The 13266-nt window shown below is 45.4% G+C and overlaps 1 protein-coding gene across 1 annotated transcript; it reads right to left on the reverse strand.

Moving 5' to 3' along the window:
* LOC309541444 (guanylyl cyclase-activating protein 1-like) lies at positions 1–8898 on the reverse strand (the record flags this gene model as incomplete). The annotated part of the gene is made up of 4 exons (XM_082239318.1): positions 1–1065; positions 4090–4180; positions 5806–5955; positions 8701–8898. 4 exons carry the CDS (start codon positions 8896–8898, stop codon positions 935–937), a joined length of 570 nt encoding a protein of 189 aa, XP_082095444.1. The 3' UTR covers positions 1–934.
* Between the last annotated feature and the right edge of the window lie 4368 nt (positions 8899–13266).

Here is a 13266-nt window from a genome sequence, read left to right on the forward strand (position 1 = left end):
TCTCCTCCAGCACCAGAATTCAAAAGCATCAATTCTTCGGTGATCAGCCTTCTTTCTGGTCCAGCTCTCACTTCCGTACATCACTACTGGGAAAACCATGGCTTTAACTATACGGACCTTTGTTGGCAAGGTGATGTCTCTGCTTTTTAAGATGCTGTCTAGGTTTGTCATTGCTTTTCTCCCAGTCCCACTAAGAGGGCCCAATTCATTCTGGACTCCTGGGCATCTCCCAGGCTTGTGCCAGGGGACTCCTGGACTAGGCCCATGGCTCAACTTGGCACCCTGAATGCCCCCCCCCCATATTCACTGCTTGAGGCAGCCTCATCTCCTTTCTGGGGGGCTCACCCTCCTGGAAAGGAGCCCGCACGCACCGCAAAGGTGATCCTTCGCAGCCAGCGGCCAAGGGAGGTAGACATGCACAGACAGGTGTGTTTGTGTTGCCGGAGGTGGCTTCACTCACCGTGCGTCAAGAGCCCCATCGTGACCTGCCCCAGCAACTAACCTTCTAACTGCGAGAGTCTTGAGAAAAGGAGAAGCGTGGTTGCCTAGAAACCTCACAGCGGAGTCTCCTACTTCTTCCCTGAAGATATCTAAAAGCTACTCTTCCACGCACGGGATACCCTAGTAGTGCATACAGAGTGTGCTGCATTCGTAGAACTAGGAGGTCCCACGCCCAGCCTGCAGTTCTGAGAACAGATTGGCTTAACCTCCCACTTCTAGGCAGTTGGGAGAGCAGATGAACGGGGAGAAAATGGCCTGTGGACCACTTATCCATTCAGGTCATGCTCTTTTGCTTGTTCCGCAAAAGCACCTTGCTCCCATTCCACCAAACGCATTTACCCTCCGGGATTCCTCCTCCTCCTCCTCCAGGTATTCTCTGCTGCTTCCAACACCTGAGGAAGCTCACTTCCCCCCCTGCATTCCTGCCCAGCCGCTAGACGCTGTTTCGCCGCCGGCTGTTGATCATGGACACAATGTGATCCAAGTCCAGGCTCTTCATCATCACCTCCATGAACTCCTCGTCTTTCCTCGCGCCTTCGACGAACTCCTCCAGAGATAGCTCGCCTGAGGGGCAGAGAAACAGGAGACAATGAGAGAAGGAGAAAACAGGCTTCCCCCTCCAATCCATTTTCATTTTTTCTGGGAGGAGAGATAAAACTACGGAACTTGCTCCCACGACAGTCAGCGATGTCCACCAATCAACATGGATTTAAAAGAGAATGAGACAAATTCGTGGAGGAGAGGGCTATCGATGACTAGGCGCTGCCTCTAAAATGCTTCTGAATACAGTGGGACCTTGGTTCTCAAACACCTTGGTACTCAAACGCCAAAAACCTAGAAGTAAGTGTTCCAGTTTTCAAATGTTTTTCGGAAGCCGAGCGTCCGATGCGGCTGTCGCCTATTGTTTCTGGGGTGCCTGCACCAATCAGAAGCTGCGCCTTGGTTTTAAAACATTTTGGAAGTCAAACAGAGCTCTGGAATGGATTAAGTTTGACGCTTTTGTTTTTGCTATTTAATTTGCATTTTTGTTTTTGAGGTTTTTTGATTAATTTGTTTTTTGTTTTTGTGACTGTGTGGAACCCAGTTCAGCTACTGATTGATTGATTGTGTGACTGCAGAAATGGATAAAAGCCCTCCATCCAAACAATGACTATCATCAGTGCAGGCAAGAAAAAAAAATTAATTTTTTATCATCTACAATACTGTCTTATTTATTTTATAGTACAATACATTGAGCAGTTTGAAAGCATGTCAAAGTGCAAGTAGATAAATAGGTACCACTCCGGTGGGAAGGTAAACGGCGTTTCCGTGCGCTGCTCTGGTTCGTCAGAAGCAGCTTAGTCATGCGGGCCACATGACCCGGAAGCTGTATGCCGGCTCTCTCGGCCTATAGAGTGAGATGAGTGCCACAACCCCAGAGTCGTTCGCAACTGGACCTAATGGTCAGGGGTCCCTTTACCTTTACAATCCATTGATTATTGCTTTCATTTTATGGATCAGTGGTCTCATAATTGTTAGATAGTAAAATTCATGTTTTAGGGGTTGTTTTTAAAAGTCTGGAATGGATTAATCCGTTTTGCATTACTTTCTATGGGAAAGCGCGCCTTGGTTTTGGAATGCTTTGGTTTTGGAACGGACTTCGGATTAATTTTGAGAACCAAGGGGCCACTGTACCAGTTGCTGGAAATCCCAGGAAGGGGGAGGGCTCTTATGCTCCAATCCTGCTTGCTGGTTCCCCACTTAGGCACCTTGGCCACTGTGAGAACAGGATGCTGGAGTAAGTGGGCCATTGGCCTGATCCATTAGGCTCTTCCTATGTTTTCAAGTATCTGGGACCTTCTACAGTACATGCAAAGCGAGTGCTCTACTCGCTGAGCCACAGCCCTTCCAGATCTGGTTGCAGCAAACTCAGTAAAGTAACTATGCGTCATTCTTCCTTGCAACTCTACTCTGCAGAGCTCTGGATCAGGGAAGGTTATCTTTGTTTTGCTGCATGACCTTTTCAGGGATGCTCCTGCGAGCTCCGGATTTGCAAGGCTGCTGGAGCAGCCTTCTTGCAAAGTCTTCACTTTGGCCTGGCAAGCTACGCTTTGAGTCAGCTCCCCTGAACTCCCAGCCAGGAGTTGTTTAGGTGGTACTGCCTTGTCACTCTGTCCTGTCAACTGAACTTTAGCCAGAACTCAACCGAGAAAACGTGGGTTACTGGTTAAAATACGGTTCAGCATTTTCAAAACCCAGTAGAGCAAGAAACTAGTTCACTGTGATCTGAGCCTCACAGCAAAACAAAAACCTAGAGAAGATGAATTCCCCAACCTGGTGCCCTCAATATGTTTTGGACCAATTTAGTGGTTTCCAAACTGGATAGTACAGTCCCCTGGGAGGCAGTGGGTGCTGCACTTGTAAACGACTATCAGACTTTGAACAGCTGGTATCTCTAGCTCAAGTTCATCAATTCTGTTGAAAATTAAACTAAATAGTTTTTATTGGATTTTGAGTAAATGTACAATTAATTGTTACAGTTTTGCGTTTTATTGCGTTATTTACTTTCCACGGTGGGTTGTGCAAACCTCTATTCTGAATAATGTTGTTGTTTTTTAATAGGGTAAGAGGCATTGGGGATGAGTTTATTAAACCTTCCACTAACCCTGATTGGCATGACCTATGGTCTGGGATTATGTGGGTTGCAGGACACCAGCTGATTTTTTTCTCTTATCCTCTAACAAGTGCATGTAATAAAACCTTTAAAAAAAAGAAAAAAGAAGTACTGAGCAGAGAAGTTGTGATTCCTGCACTTCGGGAGTTGGACTAGATGACTCTCGGTGCCTCTTCCACGACTCTATGAAAACAGACTCTTCCTCCTTTTCTTCCTGCCTCTTGTCCTCAGTGCTAATCCCTCTTCCAAAAATAGTTTTCCTCTCCACAGAGACATTGGATTCTTATCTCATTATACATGTCTAAGCCATTTCTCACCTTCTCACCCCTTGCCTTTTCCTGGAAGACCTATTACAGTCGTTAAGAGTCGTCAACAGGCTTATCTCAGCTATCTGCCAATCTCCCATTCCCACCACCCTTCTGAGTAATGCCCCTCCCCACCTTCTCACTATATAGAAGGATCTGGCAACTTCTGTTTCAGTGTATCTGAAGAAGTGTGCATGCACACGGAAGCTCATACCAAGAACTAACTTAGTTGGTCTTTAAGGTGCTACTGGAAGGAATTTTTTTATTTTGACTATGGCAGACCAACACGGCTACCTATCTGTAACCTCTCCACAGAGTCCCAGTTGTTCTCAGGGCCCAGTTATGGGCATTTGTGTATAATGTGTAGTTCGCCCATCGCTGCCAGCTGGGTGTGGGATAGGTGAGAGGGTTGCCTTCTATTCTGAGGCCCATGTGGTGAAGGGAGGAGGGCCCTGTTCAGGGCTGGGGAGGGTGTCTGTGCAATGGGTTCAAGCTCTGTTCTTTTTGGCCCAGAGTTTGGAACCTGCAGAGTTCTAGGCAGCAAAGTTCGCAACGGACTGCGGAACCAGGATGGGCCTGGGGAAGGGCTTCAGAGCCAGCGGAGAGGGTCTCAGGGGAGGGGGGTCTCACCGTCGCCGTTGACATCAATCCTGTTGAAGACACGGTTGGTGAATTCCTCTGCGCTCGTCTCGTGGTCGCAGCCATTGATGGCACGGATTGCCTGAAACGGAAGAGTTTGGCGCTTATTTGGTTCAGTTCATAAACAACTGCTGCATAAAAATCATTGTTTACAATTGCTGTTTAATATCAGCAATTGCAACAGCTAATGTATAGAAACCCAGAATGAGTTGAGAATGTCCCCTGCCCCAGCAAAATGTCTCGTTAGTTAATTGCAACAGCAGCTGCAAACCTTGAGTTGCTCTGCTGCGTGTTTTAGGAACAATGCTATTTTGTGGGTTTTATATATTGCCTTAGTTTTGTTTTGCCTTCTTGGAATCCTCCCTGTGTCGTGTGCAAAGGTTAGAATAAAGGAAAAGGTAAAGGAACCCCTGACCATTAGGTCCAGTCGTGACCGACTCTGGGGTTGTGGCACTCATCTCGCTTTATTGGCCGAGGGAGCCGGCGTACAGCTTCCAGGTCATGTGGCCAGCAGGACTAAGCCGCTTCTGGCGAACTCTACGATGTAGAGCTTAAAATGTAGATTTTAATGTAGATGTAGGTGTAGATTTAAAATTCAGCTGTGTAATTTGGAATTTATGTAATTTGGTTTGATTTGATGTGATTGGTCGGTTAATAAAAAAATATTCTTAAAAAAAAAAGATTTAGCACCAAAGAGCAGGTTTTCCCTGAGAAAATGGGTCGAGTGGAAAACTGCTTGGACCTGTGATTTCTAGACACGGGACAACCAGAGGTATGGACGAGGCCCACATTTTTAGTTTCACCATCCCGGTCCTGCAGAAATCTCTGTGCCCGGAGATGCAGCAAGCGCCTTCTTTGCCAACTTTCAAGCGTCTACTGAAAATTTTTTATTCCGCCCGAACCCTATGCAGGCAGTAAAGGACTAATCTATACTTGTGAGTTATAACATTATAACTGCGATATAAAAAGGTGACACCAGGCAGTGCTGTACAGCAGTCAATGTAAACTTGCATTGAGAGCTAGCTATATAATGTATTTTTTCTTAGCTTTTTTTAAATAGATTAGCGTAGACTCAGCCCCAGACACCATCCTTCCACAATGGTTAACCAATGTCTGTTTTTAGCTCTTTTGTGGTCCTTATTGTATAGCTTTGTTTGCCTTGCTGTAAACCGCTTTGATATACAGTGGTACCTCAGGTTACATATGCTTCAGGTTACATACGCTTCAGGTTACAGACTCCGCTAACCCAGAAATAGAACTTTGCTTCAGGATGAGAACAGAAATCGTGCTCCGGCGGCATGGCGGTAGCAGGAGGCCCCGTTAGCTAAAGTGGTGCTTCAGGTTAAGAACAGTTTCAGGTTAAGTACGGACCTCCGGAACGAATTAAGTACTTAACCTGAGGTACCACTGTATTTTCTTATGGCACATTTTTATAAATAAATTACAAATTAAGAGCCCTCTCCCGTCGCTGCTCACCAGCAACTACTATGGTTGGGATCAACCACCTCTCTTTGGGGATGTGAGTTTTTAGCCTGTGAGCATGTGAAGGGGCAATGAGAAGAGTGTGCCTCTGAGACTGTGCAGAGCGGCACCTCCTTAGCTGCTCCAACATCCGGGATGAGGAAGTGGCTAAGCTGCAGACACATTCTAAACTCTGGCAGAAATCAGCTCCGGCGCCCTTTGCAAGAAAACAGAGTTCCCCGTTACCTGGATGATATTGAGCAGCTCACTGCGGTCAATGCAGCCGTTTCCATCTACATCGTAGAGCTTGAAGTACCAGCGCAGCTTCTGCTCCATCTTTCCTCGCAGGATAAGGCTGAGGGCAGCCACGTACTCCATGAAGTCAATATGGCCATCCTGTGGAGGGGGAGCAGGGAAAAAGCAGAGGAAGTATTGAGGGCAGAAATAAGAAAACTAGGGAGGGAGAGAAGAGGCTGGTGCAAATTGTGACCTGGCTGGTTGATGTTGAAGATTGTTCAGATGTCAAGGAGATAAACAACTATCTGACTTTTAGAAGACACCTGAAGGCAGCCCTGTTTCGGGAAGTTTTTAATGTTTAATGTTTTATTGTGTTTTTAATATTCTGTTGGGAGTCGCCCAGAGAGACTGGGGAAACCCAGCCAGATGGGTGGGGTATAAATAACAAATAATAATAAATTATTATTATTATTATTATTATTATTATTATTATTATACAGGAAAGTGGCAAGCATAGCGTACACCCTACTGAACTCCTTGGAGAAAGGGTGGGATAGAAATGAAGCAAAGGCAGTCTTGCTTTTTTAACCACCTGAGTTGGAACATTGGAGAGGTCAGGTTTGCTGCCTTCCCCAGCCACAAGCACACAGAATTGAAGATGCACCTTTGGACTGTGTGCGCATGTGCTCTGGGATGGAGCTGATTCCGGTCTCCTTCAGAGACCCCCTCTTTCCAGTAGCTTCATCTAGTAGCTACTAGATTATGCAGAGATGACAAGACTGGCATGGAAAATCAGAAAGATCGAAACTTCAGTTGAGATTGGGATACGGTAAATACTGTATTTCTTGCTCCATAACACTCATTTTTTTCCTCCTAGAAAGTAAGGAGAAATGTCTGTGCGTGTTATGGAGCGAATGCCTGCGGGTGGCGGGGGGATCTGCTGCAGTCGTGAGCAGAGGATCCATGGTTCCCCTTCCTTCCCTCCTCCGTGGTTACAAAGCATGGATCCACATGGATCCTCAGGATTTTTGCATTGGGCTACTCCAAACTCACTGTCAGATCACATGTCTTTGGCCACAGCATGAACCACAAAAATCATATATCCACTATTTCGTTTAGTATATGTTTTTTCTTGTTTTCCTCCTCTAAAAACTACGTGCGTGTTATGGTCTGGTGCGTGTTATAGAGCGAAAAATATGGTATTTATAAGAACACTAAACACTTGACCTCTTTGGCAAGCTTTAAATAACTCCTGCAATGTTACAAAGACTTTGGAAACGATGGAGAACTTAAATTTGGATGAACTACAATATGCAGTTGATATAGATATTTAAAGAATCCATGGAGAGGAGGAGGGAATTCCTAAGATTCTGTTATGGAAATGATGGAGGGGGGCACATCTTTAAAGTTGTTACAATGATATATATGCCTGGGTGTATCCTTTTGACTTGACAGCTCAGGGAAGATACCTAGCTTTATAAATTCATATAAAATCAGTAGTTTGACCAATTCCTCCATTTCTCTCTTTCCACTTGGACGCTGGAGATGGTTGCAGCCTGCTATGCCCATCCCTCATCTAGCGGAAGGCACTCCAGCCTCCTGCTGTCTTCTCATCTCTTGTCTCCCCCACCCCTCCAGTTTAATCCTCTTTGTTCTCGGGTGAACACATCCAGTTCCTTCAGCCTGCCTTTGTAGGATTGGCCTGCCACAGCTTTACACAACTGATGTCAGGTGGGTGGTTCGCACGCAGGGGAGATTTCCAGAAGCCAAAGCAAGCACCTGTGACCTGTGAGCCGAGCACAGAGAGCTTTAAGCCGTTGCGAGGGGCCACCAAGAGCTGTAGTCCAAAAGGTCTGGGGGGCACCAGTTGGAGAAGGCTGGGTTAGGCATTACAGATTGTGCTACCCAGAGATCTGGAGTCCTCATTCTCGCACGGTGCATTTTAACCAAATCAGTGGATCCCAGGGGTGTCTTAGAGAGCTGGGCAGGAAAAGACCAGGGTCTTCCTGGCTTGCCTTTTATTCTTCTCTTCCTTTCAGGAAGCTCAAGGAAATCTGCACAAGTCTCCCAATGGATGTCACATCCAGGCACAGATGAGATTCTCACCTCCTTGTTACTTTCTCCTAAGGTTCTGATGCTGCCACCTGTTCCTCCCAGACCTAATCTTTCTACGGAGGAGGGATTTGGGATTTGGGGTGACAAAACCCCAAGTTCCTTTCTGCTGCATTTTGCTTTTAAAGCACTTAAAAACAAAGTAAGAAACCAAAGCAGCTAAATTGTGTTCATGAACTTGGTGCTAATTTTTGATCGCTCACAGCTGGGTTTTCTTTTTCACCCATAGCGCGGGATGGAATTTGCAACTTGTGTTACAGGTAACGCACACAAAAATTCAACTGGAGGATCAGCACTTAGAAGATGAGTTATCTATATCTATTTGCAATTGTACCTCTATCTGTTATCCTCCCATAATGAAATATCTATAGCCACATTTCGTTAAAAGTGTGAAAATGTGGTATAGAGCACACAAAATTACAATAGGAAAAATAAAAAAAGCAATTAAAAACGTTCAATGGCACCTACACCTCATCGCTCATATGATGCCGACCAAATTCACCAATGTTTAAAAAATCAGAGACAAAACTGCTGTAGCGAATGCAAGGAAGTATTGGTGATGTTACGGGAGCTAGCCAATCGGCGCCTGCTACATTCTTTTCACCATTCCGAAAGTTGTTTCCAAAGTATGCTCTGGGGGGGGGGGGGAGGAAGAACCGCTTGCACAGTTCTGGGGGTGTCCTTGAGCTGCTTCTGCTCCTCTTAAAATGCCACCGCTACTTTGGTGGCCACCACAGCTAGTTCATTGGCTTTGGGAAACTGGTGCAGCTGAGCCCAGAAGCCTTGGCCTACCTTGTTCATATCGAAGGTGTGGAACATCTGCTCAATGTATTGGTTGGCCTCTGGGTCCAGGCCTCGGAGTCCAAAGAAATGCTTGAATTCATGCTCCGTCAGCTGCCCAGAGGGACACTCCGTCATGAACTTCTTGTACCAGTGGTGAATCTCCAAGGTCTGCAGGTCATCCAGTGTCCTGCTGCCATTGCTTCCCATTCTGTTGGAGGTGGACCACGGGGAGACCCTCAGCAGCAGCAGCCGCCTTCTCCCACTGGTAGTTGCTACAGGACCGGCTCCTGGCTCCCTTCTGTTTTCACAATAAACATCCAAATCATGTTAAGCAGCACTGGGGGAGATCTTTCCAAGCCAATTATAGCCTTCTAATCTGATCTCAGACCCATTTAGAAGCCTTTAAAGCTTCAACGATACAAAGAGGGAATGGAAAGAACGGGAAAGAATAATCCAGGAAAAGGTTGCTATTACGGGAGCTTAATCAGAAAAGGTGAAGGGGTTAATCAGATATTTGTACCAAAAATTGACCAGAGGCTGACCTCTTCTTTCTTTCTTTCTTGCATTGCTTCTTTTTACACACCATCTGAATTTTCAGACATTGGAGATCCACCCTTTCTACAAGTTGTTCATGATTGTGTCTTGCTAATGGAGCATGAATTCAAGCATATCTTTGGACCTGGCAAGCAATGTTTTATTTCTGTTTGAATCCCAAGGCTGTGGCTATGGGAGAAACAAGACACTTCTGGGGTGTTAATGCTCCCTTGTAGGCTCAGATTGTATATATGTGTAAATGAACCATACATCATAAAGACACCAGTCTCTGCTGTGCCTCATTCCAATAGAAAACACAAACCCTGGGAGAAAGCGCCTGAAACCCTTGGAATGTCACACTGCTAAGAGATTGGGGTGGCATGCAACACTGGCGTCAGAAGTGGAATTCAAGTTTCCCAGAGGAGGACCTATGATCGAAGTGTTCCTGAGCCGGGTATATATCAGCCCTTAGCTATAACCTGCCTACCACGCTGAATATGAGCTATCTCATATTCTCGTACCTCTATCTGTTATTACTTGTACGTTGAAATATTTCTAGACCACACTTTTGTATAGGAAGGCGGCATACAACACACAAAATGAGAATAAGATAAATAAAAAGCAATTTAAAACATTTGTGGGCATTTACACACCTCACCCACCATCCTTATGCTCACCAAATTCACCTTTTAAAAATCAGTGACAAAACTGCTCTAGCAAGTGCAGGGAGGTATTGATGTTATGGGAGCTAGCCAATCAGCACCTGCTACATTCTTTTCACCATTCCGAAAGGTGTTTCCAAAGTATGCTCCTGGGGGGCGGGGGTAAGGAAGAACCGCTTGCACAGTTCTGGGGGTGTCCTTGAGCTGCTTCTGCTCCTCTTTAAATGTCACCGCTACTTTGGTGGCCACCACAGCTAGTTCAGTGGCTTTGGGAAACTGGTGCAGCTGAACCCAGCAGCCTTGGCCTACCTTGTTCATATCGAAGGTGTGGAACATCTGCTCAATGTACTGGTTGGCCTCTGGGTCCAGGCCTCGGAGTCCAAAGAAATGCTTGAATTCATGCTCCGTCAGCTGCCCAGAGGGACACTCCGTCATGAACTTCTTGTACCAGTGGTGAATCTCCAAGGTCTGCAGGTCATCCAGTGTCCTGCTGCCATTGCTTCCCATTCTGTGTGGAGGTGGACCACGGGGAGACCCTCAGCAGCAGCAGCCGCCTTCTCCCACTGGTAGTTGCTACAGGACCGGCTCCTGGCTCCCTTCTGTTTTCACAATAGGCATCCAAATCATGTTAAGCAGCACTGGGGGAGATCTTCCCAAGCCAATTATAGCCTTCTAATCTGATCTCAGACCCATTTAGAAGCCTTTAAAGCTTCAACGATATGCACGGAACGGAAAGAAAAGAAGAGGGAAGAATAATCCAAGAAACTGCTGCTATTATGGGAGCTAAAGGTGAGGGGGTTAAGCAGATATTTGCACCAAAAGATGATCAGAGGCTGATCTCTTCTTCCTTTCTTTTTACACGCCATTGCAATTCTCGGGACATTTTTTGGGGAGACATATGTTGGATGAAACGACTAACCTCCAGGGTCCTCCAATTATGATGAACATGCCAGCAAGATCATTGATGTCTTATAGTAACACGGAGTCTTCACATGGGAGCAAAGCATTTCGAGATCTATGCCCCAGACTCTGCGTGCATTCTGACAATTTCTGGAAGTTTTTGCTAGAAGAGACCCCCTAATAATAATTTTAAAAAGGGTTTTGATAAAACAAAAGTTGCCGCAGGCCTGTGGCCCGCCCACCCACCGTGTCCTTAAAAGGTATTGCAGGAAATGTTATCTGAAACATATTATTATTATTATTATTATTATTGTTATTATTTGTGGGTGGGGTGGACTGGCTGGATCCATGGGAGGAACCCAGCTGGGAAGCCCCCAAGGGAAGTATGCTCCGATCCCAGGAAGGGGTGGTGGGACAACGATGAGGGACCAGAGGGAGAGCACTAGGGGGAGAAGGAAGTGTTGGAATGTGAAAAGGCTACGAGGCTTAGTGAGCAGGGAGAGTCGGTGGCAGAGAGAAGTCCAGAATAATAGGCAGAAGCGGAAGCAGGAGAGGAGAGGGGCCAAGAGGCAGACAGGAATCGCAAGACCAAATTACTCTCGAAAATGTATAAATTCTTATTAGAATGGAATACAATAGATGAATTGATAAAAGAGGCTAGGGCAAAATGGGCAATAGACTTTGGGCATAATGCACAATATGATGCATGGATCAAACTCTGGAATGAAAATTTAAAATTTACTGCATGCTCTACTTTAAAAGAGAATGTAATGGAAATGGTCTATCGCTGGTATCTTACTCCTACCAAACTAGCAAAAATGTATAGGACGAGTAGTAAAATCTGTTGGAAATGTAAAGAAAAGGACGGTGATTTTTACCACATGTGGTGGACATGTGATAAAATGAAAGAGTTTTGGGAATTGATCTATAATGAATTTAAAAAGATGTTTAAATATACTTTCCCCAAAAAGCCTGAAGAACTACTGCTAGGTTTGATAGGAGAGGAAATTAAGAAGACGGACCAAAGACTATATATGTATGCTACAACAGCAGCCAGAGTTTTGATAGCCCCAAAGTGGAAAACACAGGAGATACCGACTGTAAAGGAGTGGCAGACAAAGTTGGTTGAGTACACGGACCTAGCAAAACTGACACATAGGATTCGCAGTCAGGAGGAAACAAAGTACCAAAAAGAATGGAGTAAATTTATGGTCTATATAAGTGAGAACTGTAGACATTAGCAGGACTGAAATAAATCTCATGTCATGGTTTAGTCTTTTACTAATTAAACTGTGAATTAAGGATTGGAATAAGAAAACCTGGGGAAAGGAAGGAGGGAAGTCAACGGCTCTATGGAGCATAAAGTAAGATAGATGTAAAAAGACTTGATATATTTGTTTGTTGGTGTTGGTGTATTTAAAATGAAAACTTAATAAAAAGCATATATTTTTTTTTTAAAAAAAGAGGCAGTCAGGAATCAGTCTGGTGAAGAGACACAATTGTCTCCTGCTGCTGCTGTGACAATCATAGAATCATAGAATCATAGAGTTGGAAGAGACCACAAGGGCCATCGAGTCCAACCCCCTGCCAAGCAGGAAACACCATCAGAGCACTCCTGACATATGGTCGTCAAGCCTCTGCTTAAAGACCTCCAAAGTAGGAGACTCCACCACACTCCTTGGCAGCAAATTCCACTGTCAAACAGCTCTTACTGTCAGGAAGTTCTTCCTAATGTTTAGGTGGAATCTTCTTTCTTGTAGTCTGGATCCATTGCTCCGTGTCCGCTTCTCCGGAGCAGCAGAAAACAACCTTTCTCCCTCCTCTATGTGACATCCTTTTATATATTTGAACATGGCTATCATATCACCCCTTAACCTCCTCTTCTCCAGGCTAAACATGCCCAGCTCCCTTAGCCGTTCCTCATAAGGCATCGTTTCCAGGCCTTTGACCATTTTGGTTGCCCTCCTCTGGACACGTTCCAGTTTGTCAGTGTCCTTCTTGAATTGTGGTGCCCAGAACTGGACACAGTACTCCAGGTGTGGTCTGACCAGAGCAGAATACAGTGGCACTATTACTTCCCTTGATCTAGATGCTATACTCCTATTGATGCAGCCCAGAATTGCATTGGCTTTTTTAGCTGCCGCGTCACACTGTTGGCTCATGTCAAGTTTGTGGTCAACCAAGACTCCTAGATCCTTTTCACATGTACTGCTCTCAAGCCAGGTGTCACCCATCTTGTATTTGTGCCTCTCATTTTTTTTGCCCAAGTGCAATACTTTACATTTCTCCCTGTTAAAATTCATCTTGTTTGTTTTGGCCCAGTTCTCTAATCTGTCAAGGTCGTTTTGAAGTGTGATCCTGTCCTCTGGGGTGTTAGCCACCCCTCCCAGTTTGGTGTCATCTGCAAATTTGATCAGGATGCCCTTGAGTCCATCATCTAAGTCGTTGATAAAGATGTTGAATAAGACCGGGCCCAAGA

The sequence above is a fragment of the Podarcis vaucheri genome (assembly GCF_965113315.1).
Source record: "Podarcis vaucheri genome assembly, chromosome: 10".
NCBI classification, from domain to species: domain Eukaryota; kingdom Metazoa; phylum Chordata; class Lepidosauria; order Squamata; family Lacertidae; genus Podarcis; species Podarcis vaucheri.